General features: G+C 39.8%; 1 protein-coding gene across 1 annotated transcript in view; it reads right to left on the reverse strand.

Annotated features, from left to right (window-relative positions):
• Positions 1 to 15,080, reverse strand: part of zmat4a (zinc finger, matrin-type 4a) — a 164,689-nt gene that overhangs the window by 51,860 nt on the left and 97,749 nt on the right. The window contains exon 5 of the mRNA XM_053325597.1: positions 12,323 to 12,544. Coding sequence (XP_053181572.1) covers positions 12,323 to 12,544 — 222 coding nt within the window. The remainder of the gene's footprint in view (positions 1 to 12,322; positions 12,545 to 15,080) is intronic.

The raw sequence follows: 15,080 nt of genomic DNA on the forward strand, positions 1-15,080 counted from the left end.
TCCCCCAGACGCAGTCATGAGCTGACATTTAAGTTCTGCGGCGAGCGGCGAGGGTCCGCTCTGCAGTGGCCCCCTCTGACAGCTTGCTTCTCAAACTATTTTTGAAAGGGTGAAAGATTATACGGCGGCCCTGGTATCCATCACTGCCAGCCACCTGTGGCTCTTCCCTCATGGCGTTGCCCTGCATGAGCGATGAAGCACGGGGAGCCTCCGGGCCTCTGCGGTGCTCCCCCTTCAATCACCTCTGCTTCCTGCCATCTGAGGCATCGCCTGTGAGTCATTGGAGACTCGTTTGTTTTGCTTAACTTTTCCCTTAGCTGAGAAAAGAGATGCAGTTCAGAAGAGGATGCGGAAGAAGAGGAATGTGCTCTGCAGTCTCATTTATTTGGGTTAAGTTGGAATTGTGTTACTGTATAACCTGAGGAACAGGTTGTGGAGCTGATGCATGGGTTGGAAAATGCTGACTGATATCTTAATTAGATCTTATAGTCACAGAGGTAACTTCTGAAAGAAAGTAGCTAACGGGCAAACTTCAGTCATTTTTTAAAGGAACAGTTTGACATTTTGGGAACTATACCTATTCTCCCCCTTGCTGAGAGTTAGATGAGATACCACAATCACACACACACACACACATACAAAACAGAAGTGAAAAAATGCTAACCTACGTCCTGGTTTCCTCTGTTTTTGTACATATTAAATAAAGAAGAAAAAACATGTTGATTAGTGAGCTTTAGAGGTGCATGTAGTCAGATTTCCTGTAACGTTATGCTATGTAATGTTATGCTATGTAATGTTATGCTACATAATGTTATGCTGTGTAAAGTTATGCTGTGTAACATGTAACGTTATGCTATGTGATGTTATGCTATGTGATGTTATGCTATGTGATGTTATGCTATGTAATGTTATGCTACATAATGTTATGCTGTGTAAAGTTATGCTGTGTAACATGTAACGTTATGCTATGTAATGTTATGCTATGTAATGTTATGCTATGTAATGTTACGCTATGTAATGTTACGCTATGTAATGTTACGCTATGTAATGTTATGTTACATATTGTTATGTTGCCTAACGTTCTCCTATGTAACGTTAAGCTACGTAACGTTATGCTACGTAATGTTATGCTATGTAGGTCTGATTAGGTTTAGGCACAAATACCACTAGATTAGGGTTGGAGAAAGACAAATATTTGGATTAAAATGATTGCTTAAAATGTGGTGTAACATGCTAACTGTTAGTAGCAGTAAACAGCATGTTATGGTTTAAAAAGCTGGAATACTATTAAAAGCCGAGCAGAACTAAAAAGCAACAATGTATCATTTCCTCCCCTTGGTCCGTTTCATTAACAGGGTTCCTCAGCTCACTCTGACAGCAAGATGAAACTTTAATTGGAGGACACAGCATTGAGAGGTTAATAACATATAGAAAGAGTAAGTCAAGGGCACTTTGGATAGCCGTTAATAAACTATCCAATCTCATAGAAATCTAATAGAACATGGCAACCACTAGCTAGACTCTATCAGCCACATTCGCCTGTACATTGACTCACCAATAAGCCACAGATTGGACTTTTCTTATTGGGTGTTGAGCTGAGTTATTTCATTTGCTCTGTAGTAAATCTTTGCTTGTCTCTCAGCTAATTGAGACCTATTGCCTGAGCCGCTGGGAGGGAACATGGTGACAGTATGACTAATCAGCGGTGTAGTCCTCCGTGTGGAATGTTTATGAGCAGGGGAAAAGGTGGTGCGGGTCCAGGGTTCATGCTAAATTAACCAGCAGCCATCTGCCCCGCTCAGATGGTGCAAGTTTAGCTCATTCCCTCTCCGATTGCAGCGGGACACCCAGGCTGAAAGAGCATATGCTAAATCTGAATAACAATGAGACAAATTGTTAGGTAAGCTGCAAATGAGGGGACATATTATAATGAATTGCTTTTTGAAATGGACTTCCACAATGAAATCATCACTAAAAAGTATTTTCGTCGCCCTGATGTGATAAATGCTCACCAAATGACGGATAAGATTGGCCTCCGAAATTGGACAGCGTTATGAAATGTGCAGTAAGTAGAGATGTAATATCTAGAGGTGAACAGGCATTAGCTGGAAACAAATGGCTGGTCTTCTGCTGGTCCAATCTGGTGTTTAAATTGAAGCAGTTAGTGTGTGCGAGGACAGGCTCTGCCCTTTGTTTCCTCTTCAAGAGGACCTTTATCAGCCATTTGTAATTTGCCATTTGTCTCCTAGCCTGCTATCAAGACAGTAATAGATCTATTTTAGGGTCAGGAGGAGTGGCAAATATAACACACAGCCAAGAGCAACAGCTTGAAAACTGCTTTTTTTTGCTTTCACACAAGGACGAGCTGGGAAAAACGGAGAAAGTGAGAAAAAGAGGGAGAGAAACGTGCTAAATCACATCTGCCAGAAACACATCTCCGATTAACGGCTGTGATGGAGTCTGGAAAAACACGATTTGTCTGTCGGGGTGTTTGACAGCCGAGACTACCATCTAAATTTACTGTTTTGGAGTGAGCGCTGACAAAATCAAAGAGCACTGTGTCTTCTTTTGGCAGCTACACGAAGAATCAAAAGAAATGGAGTGACCAGGATAATGAGAAAGAGTGAGCCTGCTGCTTGATCTATGGGGAACATGACTGACAGTAGACTTTAGACATTATGATGTATATACACTTTTTCTCTTTTAACCACTTTGGCCCTAGGGTGTTTTGGTTGCTCTCTAAAATCTCTTTAGTCTCCAATATTCCCCTATCAAAGATACTGAACATTAATCAAATATTAGATGCTCTTTTTAGTGAATTTTTCATGAATATATACATACATCATTTATCTGTTATAAAGTATGAACAAAACACAATTTTAAGAAATGTGAGTGCACTAAAAACAGAAATCTGCACACAATTTCTCCTTTTTTAAAAATTTAACTACCATTAATGTGGAAAACATGATATGACTGATTAAATAATAATGTAATATAACATTCACATGCCCCCCCCCCCCCCCCCCCCCCCTCTGTTAGCAAAGCTCTCTGGATGTCTGTATTTTCACAACATAATGGTTTAAACCCCTTAGCCTGAAAATGGCATATCTAAAAATAAAAAGGGTAGTGCTTTTGAATACAAGTTGTCCCTGCTGAAGGGCAAATGTGCAGTCTGTAATCAAAAAAGGTTGAATTTGTCTTCTTAACCATATTTCAGAGGCACAAAACTTGTTTTTAGTACAAGATTTTTTGTTTTAAGTTCAAGTTCTTGAAATAAAGGTATCTGTAGCTTTGCCTGGTGTCCTCCATAAAGGAGCCGTAGCCACAAAGCTAACGTAAACGCTAACGTCATCATTGGAAATCTGCCTTGCTTTACAGTGTTTGTATGTATAATATTGTATGTATAATATTTGTTGGTTGAAATAGCTAAGCACATGGAAGAGTAAAACTAACTAACTAAAACTAAGCACTGCTGAGCTCTACTAACTGGTAGCCAATCTAAACAATGCTAACGATGCTAGCATTGGGTTAGCAGGTTTTGCTCCATGTAGCATACCCATGTTGCAATAATGTATGATTTTTTTTCACAGATACAATATTCATAAGTCTTAACACTTACAAGGATGTTGTTCTATGAAATCTTACAGTAAATATATGTTTTGGGGCTTGTATTCAACTTGTTTCGGCCTTACTGAGGATAGACCAGTAAGGTGTGTACTCCTGTTTCAAAATACTTCCACCTATATTTATTACTACCATTTTTTCTTATTCTCTTTTTTTAACCCATTTTATCCAAGTGTCTTTTATATGTCTCATTGTATGATGATTTATTTATATTGTCTGTTGCTGTTTTTATGTGTTAATAAGCACTGGGGACACACAATTGTGTTGGTCTGCTGTGCAATGACAATAAAAGAATTGAATTGAAATCAAGCAACTGTTGTAACTGTGATATTCGTCACACTTGCAACACTTTGTGTATCCAAGCGACATGCACTTTGTTGAAGACGTGTGAGGACTCAACCTGGGTGTGAACAAAGTGGCGACATCATCTGTGTTTCACTAAGGCGCCCTTAGTTATTAAAAGGAGATAAATGGTGTATTATTAACAGAATTCTACATTAACTATGAATTTTTCACACCATAGCTGCTAATTTTCACAAACTCCCACAGACCTCCGCTTGTACTGTGCTTAGATAGAACAATACGTCACTGCTGAGAATACACTGTGACGCTAGTTTAGATTAATCATGCTCTTAGCTTTTTTAAAATGATATTTTTATCATTCTTACTTTCTCCCACATGCATCGGTCTCAAATTGATCTTACTAATTGTTCTTTAGTTTTGTTCATCATTTTTGTTCCTTTTCTTTGTGTTGTCCTCGGTCTACACCTGTTCTGTCTCATTATCAGCTTGTGAAGTAACTGTGAAGCACTTTGAACTTCATTAACTTGTATGAAAGCTGTTATATGAATAAAGTTTGACTGATTGATTTAATTAGAAGAATAAAATATCACAAGGCTATTGCTAAAATGCAAAAATATTAGACTACAGTTGTGTGGTAATACTTCAGATGGCTGTTAAATCTTTGCTTTGTCTGCTATCGTATGAATCGGATTTACCTTTACATGACTTTGTGTGTAAAATGTGTCTATTGCAGCTCTTTTTAACTTGTGCTCAACATGAACATACACAATTATGAGTCTTACCCTGCCTTACCAGTACAAGACCTTTGTGTATATGAGCCACTCGGTCTAAAATCATCTTCAAACAGGAGATGCACCAGACGGAGAGCAGACATGCAGTATAATGCACTGCTCTTCTGGCAGTTATGCTTATGGATGAGAGCAAAAACACCAGCTGTGTCACAGCACAGAATTCAACTGAGTTTATGTGTTTTGATTCAATTTCGCATATTGTCAGCTATGCTTGCAGAAAAAAAGATATAATGTATCTAATAGAAGGACAGATTGGTTGAACGCTTTTATATTGGAAACACAAATTATAAAAGTGCAACTTTCAAGTTTTAGAACAGCTGTGTGTGTGTGTGTGTGTGTGTGTGTGTGTGTGTTTGTGTGTGTGTGTGTGTGTGTGTGTGTGTGTGTGTGTAATAAGTCTATACAATTTAGAAGAATGTTTGTTTCCTTTCTTTAATTCCACTAGTGAAATCTTTGAATTCTTCCTTGAGCGAGTAAGTAAGTGTTTTTTTCCCCCGAGAAGAAGTGACCCTGTCTCACCTCTTCTGTGACAGCATGACCAGACTAACACTGTGTCAAAACTCTCTGAAAGCCAGATGGCTGATAAAATAACCAAAGTTAACAATTGGACTGAAAGCATTTAAATCACCTTCGGGTCATTGGACCAGACAGTTCTAAACATGGACACACTGACTCCCCCTGAGGTCTCACTTATCCCCAAAATCTCCCCTTTTGGATCCTAAATATGAAGCACATTGCTATGAAATGTGTTTTTTCATGAACTGCATAAACTACTGATTAACCTATTTACTTATTTCCTAATGTTAGAGGCATGTTTGAGAAAAGCCACGTGTTCTGAATGTTTTATACAATCACTATAAAAACAGCTGACCTTTTGCCTAACCTATGGTGTTAGTGAATAATATTTTGATAGGTATATTAGACAAGAAGTCATGCTGAATAATTGAAGAATGTTGAGGTGCAGTAAGAGGAAGGTTAGAGGCATAATGTTTCTCTGAATCTTTTATACAGTACTCCTTATTACAGTGCAAATGTTGTGTTTGGAAGGAAGGTTGGTTGTTTCTAGTGAAGTCTGAAGTATGTGCTTCTCTAAACCTAATTCCTGGTATGGGAAATTAATTAACAATCTCAAGTCAGAGTATGAGCCACACCTTAGAAGTCTCAAACAAAGGAATTTATTTTCATTTGACTCATCTACACCTCAAAATATATCCAAAACTCAAGGAACCGATGAAAATAGGAGCCACAGGGGGGCTCTGTAGTTTGGCTCTCAACCCCGCTCCATGAGGGGTTTCGTCTAATTTCCTTGTTTGTTTTAATCTGTTTCTGAAACAAGACTCACAAGCCTCACTATCAACTGAACAACTGTTCCATATTTTTGAGGTTTTTTATAGAGTTTTCCTTTTGAAGAATCACCCGAGCCCAAATAGAACAGGAAGCAGTGTAGCAAAGAATCATTTTATTCGACAGAGCACGGCTGATTGCTGGTTCACATCTGCCTGACCGTGAGACTGTGCCAGTGATGTCTTCTTGACCTGACCCTGAAGCAGGACAGCCAGACAGCCCAAAGCCTCTGCTGCAGGACCTGCGGCTCTGCAGCCAAATTGCCTGGATCCCAGCCGTCCCGGGCGACAGTGTCATGTAGAGACCTGCAGGCTAACAGGCCAGAACCCAGCTGTGGAGACGTGAGGCTCTGCACACCAACTACAGATCCTACTCAACACATTCAGTCCTGCACCAAACTCTTCAACTATGAACACAACTATCTGGTGATTATAAGAGTGTGTGTTTAATTCACTATAGCTGTGTTAATGTGAAAAATCATAATTAGATATTATCATTACACCTATGATAAGGTTTTATGGCTACATGGGGGTAGAAGTAACAAACTGAGAGCCCAACATTAGAACATCATTGTACATGTTAAACTGAGGTTCAGTTAACAGTTTATAACAGCTTATTTCCACAACCAGCCCTTACAGAACAACATTATCATTCAAGTAAGTCCAATATTAACTCTCCTTTAGCTCCGTTTTTGCTCTATTTTTAATATTCAGACCTGTCCAGAAGTAATTTATTTCAGCAGTCAAAGCTAGAACTATGACTGATTAGAGCTGGGTATCAGTACTCAATACCCTTAAGATATCGACCGAAATAAATCAATACCAATTAGCATCGAAAACACCTCCCATTAAACAATACCTGCAGTCAATCCTTTTTGCACCCAGAGCTAGAAAATATGACTATTTGTATGGACTTGCTCACAGCCAATCAAGACGTGGTGAGTTAGCACGCTTAGCAGTTCAGCAGGCAAGATGCCACCTAAACACTCTAAAGTGTGACTACACTATACGCCTGTTACACTGGATACAAGCAAGTGCACTGAATGTGTAAACATATACATAAAAACTGCAAACACTAGTAATATGATTAAACACTTTCTTATGGATTATTAGGCAATTGAATGCTTCTGTTCGAACGAAGTACTCAATTGGTATTGGTTTCACTTTAAGGGTTATTGGATTGGTACTGGTAGTGGAATTTCTTAAACGATACCCAGCCCTGTGACTGACCCTGATCTAACTCATATAATAATATATCATACACCATCCTCTACAGCTCTGTGTGCTTTTACCACTGTGCAGGCAGCTGGATGTGCAAATACATCAGTGTTTTAGTACCATTTGATGGCCATCGTCATTTTCTCTGAATCACCTCACGCATTTAACGACCCCTGAAGTCAGCTGTCATTATGCAGGAATGGAAGTCACAGATGAATGCAGCAGTAAAAATAAAGAGAGGCTGACTCTTCCCTCACATTGAAAACAAGAAGTGAGTTCTTGGTACCTTGTATAGAACAAACAGACTCGTACAGTAACTCACATCTCTATCACTCTCCTCCAGTCAGTCAGTATCTATGTCTCAGTCAGTATCTATGTCTCAGTCTGTCCTTGCTGGATTTGTTAAAATAATAAAGTTTAAACACTGAGCATTTTCTATCACATTAATATAATGTAATACAACCCAGAAAATAGTACTTGTCCTGGCTGATAACAATGAGAATACACAGTAACTCTCACGCTCTTGCCTACTTTGCATTATTTAATGTTTAATATCCTCTCTGGCAAGAAATTACATGACTATGAGTGTCAATGATTCTTGTGTCTGCTGATGTTGGAAATCACATTAGCTAAAGTACATAGCCCGAGTCAGAATGATTCGTAAAACAAGGGAAATGACAGCATGTGGGCGGATTTTAAGATTCAGCGTTCACTGCAGAGACCGAAGAAACATATTGCATCTCTAAATGAAAGAAAACAAGTGTGTAAAATGTTGTTTTTGCTAACTTTATTGTGAGGGTTTTTACTTCTTTTCAAAGACACTCCTGTCGCTGAAGAAGAGCAGATTTTTTGTTTAGCTGCTGCATGGAGACAGAATGAAGGGAGATAAAAGCACCCTGTGTGTGATGTTTCAGCACCTTATATAAGTTCTATTATATTCCTGTGCAGTGGAGAGAGTTAAGCAGCAATCATCTCATAGGTGTATTCCTCAAGGTTTAGATAATTGCAGTGATCTGTGGCATCGTGTGCCCTCATTATCCAGGCCTCTGGCAGAGAAACACTCTGCTTTAAAGTGATACTACACCAAAAATATACATCTTTTCAACAATGCTAGAGATGAGTGTTTGATACTCACAGACATTTGTGGTCAACACATTCTCGCATCCAAAGTGTATTCACATAATTGAGGATTTTGAGTCATGGAGTCAAGAAAGTCAACTTTCGTGTGTTTTTCAAACTTCTGATAATTTAATAACTACAGTATAGTGTACAGTATGTTCCTGCTATGATTACAAGTAGTCCATGTGAACAAAACAGTGACATCATTAGAAAGATTCAATTACTTCGGAAGATTGACGACCTGTGCTGCGTCTCGCATACTTCTGTTAGTACACTGTGTATTACACTGTGTACACTGTGTACTTATCTGTGTAGTGTGCACATTTGGACAGGGTGGTACCAAATCATTACAGATTGCTGAGTTAACCCAAGAAACCTAGTGATGGCTTATATGTGACAACAGTATAGTGGTGCTTAGTACAAAAAACACATGTATAATTTACATTTGTATAATGAAGTGATGTTGATGTTACAAAGTCCTCAGCTGTTGGCTCCTCCCCTTCTGCTACGTAGCCAAGATGATGATCATTGAGGGTGAGAAGTGTCCATAGTTACACACTCAACTTTTTGACTGTTTTGATTGCACTCTTGGGGTACCCATAGTGCACTGCATTTTTTCCATACTGCTCAGTGTGAACATACTTATGCACTCAAAAAATTAAGTGTAAGTACAGAAGTATTTTGAGACACAGCATTGGTTGCTGCCAATTGTTAGTCATTGTAAATATTGTTAATCAATTTGGGAGCGACAGCAAATTCAAATCTTGTGTTTTGACCTTTTTGTAAGACTAGAGACGAAAACTGATTCTTGATCATTTGGTTAATTACTCATTAAATCTGCGCTATGGAAGTACATCTCAACTAATGCAGGCAATGTATTATTACTTGATTGTGTGGCACTCTCTTGTTGGGAGCTCCTTCACCAAAAACCATGAATATTACAGTTTATTTTGTGCTTACATAAACTATTATCCTAATTGCAGTTGTGTTTAGTCAAACTACCATATATACATCTTCAGGTAACATAAATCTAGCCATGTGTCCAAAAACACGATTGAGCTAAAAGTTGAGAATATTACAAATAACTGCATTCACAGTAAAGGAGACAGTAATATTATGTGATTCTAAAGTAAAAATGCTCGTATTTGTCTTTATATCAGGAAAAAAAAGAACAAAATGAAGTTAGATAAAACGCTAACCAGCAGCAGTAAGCAGAGAAAAGCGCTTACACAATCTGTCCGCATTAGTGTCTTAATGAACCGTCTCCCACAAATTAATTTTCCACTCCATTTACATTTCAAACACTATAGTCCTCACTGTTACAGTAAATGCAACATTTCATCTCAACCATATCTACTATACACTTTGAACAGAGTGAGATATAAGGACTGAGCTGACTGCTGGACCCTTTGCAAACTCCATAATAATCAGCACTAAATTGTGAATGTTTTGCCAAAATGACTTGAAGCCAATTCAAAGAGCAAAGGTGAACGGTCAATCACATCCATTTTTTTCTGGAAGCTGTAAAAATAAAGCTATATATTCTCATATGGTGAAAGACCTATATAACTCTGGTCCCTTTCTGTATCTAAAAATGGCTATAAAACATTTACAGACCTCCTTTTCAAAAAAGCATGAGTGTTTTTCATTATGGTCAGAGCTAAGAGCTGGGTGGGCAGCAGGTACAGTTGACCCCTGGAGGGTCTTCTCTAAACTTCAAACACAGGAACTGAGCAGTGCTAATGGCCTGCCTTCTCGGTGGATACAGCAGCATGCCTTTACACTCCTTCTATAACCCCCCCTCCTCCTTCTCTCACTCTCTCTCTCATTTCTTTACCATCAACTTTTCCTGTCTGTTCCTCTCTGTATACACCACAACAATATAACAATATGTGGACGGCTCCTCTCACGTTTGCCCTTTATAAGAGCTGTTGAATATTTCATCACATGGCAATCTTCACACAGTCACGCTGCACATTTCTCTCAGCGAGTTGAGAAGTGCGAGAGGAGGACGTTGCTAGGGGTCAGCGAAAGGGAACGGCGTGGTTGGTTCGGATGGGCCAGGGAGGAGACGGAAGCAGCGAAAAGAGAGGATGGGGTGAGAGATGAAAGAGGAAATATAGAAAAGTGCTGTGAAGGAAGCATCTGCCGGCAGCAGCATCCTCTGCCTCCCCTCCTGTCCCGCCTGCATGGATGCCTGGCTACACCCGCTGTGGTCCCATTCTCCTATCCACAGGCTCACAGTGGTGGTTTTGCCTGATAGGATGATTTGCCACTTCATTACTAATTGATAATCGCTGCAGAGAATCTCTCATTAGCACAACTGCTGAATAGGGAAGCTAGCACGCTGACATTTTCAGCCTATCTGTAATGATTCTGTTGATGTTGTCGAGTCAGTCTCTTCCTCACATAAAGCAAATGAGATGAAGCTAGAGATAAAGATGACTTTACGCTAAAGTGTTCATGACTTCTTTAAAAAAAACTGAACTCAAACAGACCAAACTGTACTTTAAAAAGGACATCATGACCTCAAAAATCTCAAAAGTCAACATGACAAAGTTGAGCTGACTGCAAACACTCAGATTTGCCCTCAACCAGCTGCAACGCACCTACAGACATAGAGAACCAATCAAGCCTAGAGTCTGGAGTCCTTGTAAAATCAGATGTGAGGACTTTGTTTCACCCGTTCGGTACAATCACGTGCCAACGCCCTTTGCAACACCTCTGGGCTCCTTCTGTTCCTCTGGCAACCGGCCCTCCACCGGCTGGAATAATATTATGTAATTGTTATGGACATATTGTGACTGCGAGACCGTAAGCAAAGAGCATTCTCTCCTCCTCCTCTGTAAAATTAACAGCTTGTGACACGCTGGTGGACTCCAAAAGGACTCAAACTGACAGCTCCGGTCGAGTCAGTTGAGCAGTGGGCAACTTACAAAAAGTGGTGATGTTTCCAAATGAATGCTGCTCTTTACCGCTGATCAATATTACACTTCATGGTATTGGCTGCCACACCAGACTGCACAACTCCTCATCTATCAAGATGTTCACAAAAACCAAAGGCAAGAGTAACACCTTAAAAACCCAAGCAAAACTGTACAGTGGAGAAAATACTAAAAGTTGCTCTATATACTTATGTATACCTTTTCTGTATATACTATACTAGAAACAGCTAGTAAGGAAACTTCTATTTAGTTGATGTCTAAATACCTGTTGAATTAATGTCATTCTCATCAGCCTTAGCTATAGCTTGTGCTCAGTGCTGAAAGGTCAAACTATACCAACATACACATCCTTGACATGCTTTCATAAGTAGTAGCACGTATCGAAATGTTTTTATGTATGGATGACCTTAAAAAATCAATTTTCATAAAATAATGGAAAATAATAAGTTGCCTGGCTATCCTTTTCACCTCCCTATCAGGCAGGTTAGAGGTCAGGTTCAGTCACTGAACAGCCCCCCCTGCAGCCTATAGGGTGTCAGTGTCTTCCCAAAAGGCACTTCAGTTCGGTTCAGCTTCAACGTGCCTGCTGACAAGGGGTTTGAACCATGAAGATCTCTATTAAAGGATGGTTACCTCTCTCACTAGGTCACCCTCCTGTCCATTTAAGTACATTAGAGTGTGGATGAGCTGCCCTGTGGTCAGCAGGACTGTGTATCTGTACTTAACACCTTTCCATGACTGTTCTGTTCCACAGAAGTTTAACACTGACAGCCAACGGCAAAGGGACGCAACAACTGTCCTGGGTACTGAGGCTACAAGGGTTCAGACGTCTGGTAAAACTCTACTCTATGAGGTAGTTCCTGTATGAATAATAATGATTTTAACACAACAGTTAGACTAGCACAAGGACTTGTGAATTCTATTAAATCCCAGTGAACACAGTGAAATGTCATTTGTCGCCTCATCCGTGCTTCTGTACCTTTCATCTCACCCATGTCCAGGGTCTTGCCCAGCTGCTCTAGCAGGTCTGCTCTGGCGGCGTTCTTCTTGTGCTTTTTGCCATCATAATGTTGCTGAGCCATGCCGGGGTTGTTGAACCAGGCGTTGCATAGCTGGCAGTAGCGGTCTGAGTCACGGCGCTGTCGAGGGGAGGTCATGGGAGACGTTTCTGGGGAGCTCTTTACAGGACTGGGGGAGGCCTCTGAAAGAAACACAACCAAACACACAAAGTTGAGATCCTGTAGACTTTTAACTCAGACACAGGAGCCTCAATGACCTACTGAACCGTGATTTGATTTACTCTTTTTAATGGAAAATAAATTGAAACATCCTGATCTTATTCTGTATAAAAGAAGCAGCCGCTATATCTGTTGCAGGTGAAAAAAGTCAGTGATGCACCACATTATCTGTTACACAAATTACACCCACAAAGCATGCTTTTTGTTTTAAGGACACTTCAGATTGATGAATCGCAACAAGACTGAATGTAACTTGCAGAAAAACCCCTGACGTCTGATTGGGACGTTTACACAACTCAACACAATGCAACTCAACACAACGCAACTCAACACAACGCAACTCAACCCTACTCAACTCAACATAATGCACTTCACGTTTGACCGTTTCCACAGCAACTACACAGTGGCATATCCCACTACTTCTGCATGAACACATTACGCCAAGTTCAGTCCAATCTACTTGCAATGCACCAGTCTGCACAACCTGTGAGATGGTGTATTGTTTCTACAGCAACAACTGTCTATACTTTCATTCTAACTGACTTTTTTTTTGTAGCTAGATATAATTTGTAGCATCTCAACACATAACTTAGAATGGTGATAAGTAGTTAATTACTACAGTTTCATTTCTAGTATTGATAAAATGGAGAAAACAACCAAGCAAACAAACAAAAAGACCAATTAAATATGAAATCTTAATACTAAAATATGAAATAAAATTTTGGACAGTTGGTGCTTTTTCCTGTTTCAATCAAAAAGGCAATGAGCCTGTCAACGTGATAAGGAAACTGGTTTCCTCAGTCTGACATGGAATAACTTGACTGGCCAGCACAGAGGCCTGAGCTCAACCCCATCCAACATCTTTTGGATGAACTGGAATGCCAATTGCGAGGCAGACCTTATCGCCCAACACTAGTGGCCGACCACACTAATACTCTTGAGGCTGAATGGGAGCAAATCCCTACAGCCAGGTTTCACAATCTACTGCAGAGCTTTAAACCACAAGAGTGGAGGCTGTTATAGCTGCAGATTGATGCCCTGGTTTTGGAATGACATGGTTTATGTTTTTACTTTGTTGATTAGGTTTTTATTGTTTTTCTTGCGTTTGCCTTGTTAATTGTATGTTTTTATTGCTCAGGTTTAATTCTTGTGAAGCACTTTGTTAATCTTATTTCTAAGCAAGGGGCTAAATGAAATAAATGTATCATTATTATTAATAATCAAATATAAGCATACTCTCTGGTTGTCCACATATGTCTGGATAGGGGTATGTATATCATATGTGTAATATTATTTTTTAATAATAATACAACCAGTTTATATAATATATATACCGTTTTGGCCAGAGAATGAAACATCACAGTGTGGTGGCCTTTCAATTTTCTGTGCAGGTTAAATATAACAGCAATGAAAGCATATACTGCCTAAAGACATAAGCATTTTTTTTAAAAGCGACTAATACTAGAAAAAAAAAATGCAACCATAATGCTGCTCAAAAACACAAGTTGGCTTTTTTAAACTGGAGATTTGTAGCCAGCAGACAGAGAACAATGTAAGGGCTTTAATGAGCGCTGATCAGCAGCAATGTAGTGACGACCATGGCCCCGCTATAGTGCAGCCCTCTGAATAACAAGCTGTTATCTCCATTAAATGCCTCAAGAGCAAAACCTCAATTCTACTTGGCAAACGGAATAAAGAGCCTGCTCTTCTCGTGGCCGCCCACTTGTGTGCCTTCACGCATGGATGGCGGCATTAACCCCTGTACGAGCGCTGCGTTGCGCTGGGCGCTCCCTGACGCAAAACGATACTATCAACTTAATCAGTTTTAACACTCGAGCGCTCGGCCCACCCAAAGTCAACACTGAGCATCGTCCCATTACATCCCATTACACCAGTCAATGTTTCTAATGGCAACTCCTGTGAAAAGAATGAGAGGAGCGAGAGAGAGAAAATGTCTACAACCTCAAATGTCAGCGTTTTGCTCTCCGTTTAGAATTTTCTTGTTATTCTGTGAGTCAGACCTGAGCCATAGGCAAAGCTGACTTTACATTTACATTACGTTTTGCATTCATCCACAGCAAATTATGTAGGATGTGAATCTGTGAGTATGTGGTTATAGGGTGACCTCTCTAACTAATAGGCCAATGTAAACTGTCGGACTTAATTTATCCCTGTAGTTGCCTTTAGAAGGAGGTCAGAGGTCAGCTGCATAACAGAGGCCCTCGAGCTGTTATGAATTTGATGCCCTGCGCAAAGAAAAGTAGCAAGGGAGTGATGTATATCTGCCAATTCTATATTCAGCCTGACCTGTAAAGTATATTAAAACTGCCCTACATACAATATACACAACACCAGGTTACCCGCAGGCTCTTTGTCAGTCAGTAAATAAAACTACACTGGGAAGCTTTGAATAGTGTAATACTCCATCAAAGCAGTTGAGACACTTCTGGCATATAGAACATAACCTGAAAGCAAAGCTCTGGGTTTCAGCAATAGCAC

Source organism: Scomber japonicus, chromosome 9, assembly GCF_027409825.1.
Source record: "Scomber japonicus isolate fScoJap1 chromosome 9, fScoJap1.pri, whole genome shotgun sequence".
NCBI lineage: Eukaryota > Metazoa > Chordata > Actinopteri > Scombriformes > Scombridae > Scomber > Scomber japonicus.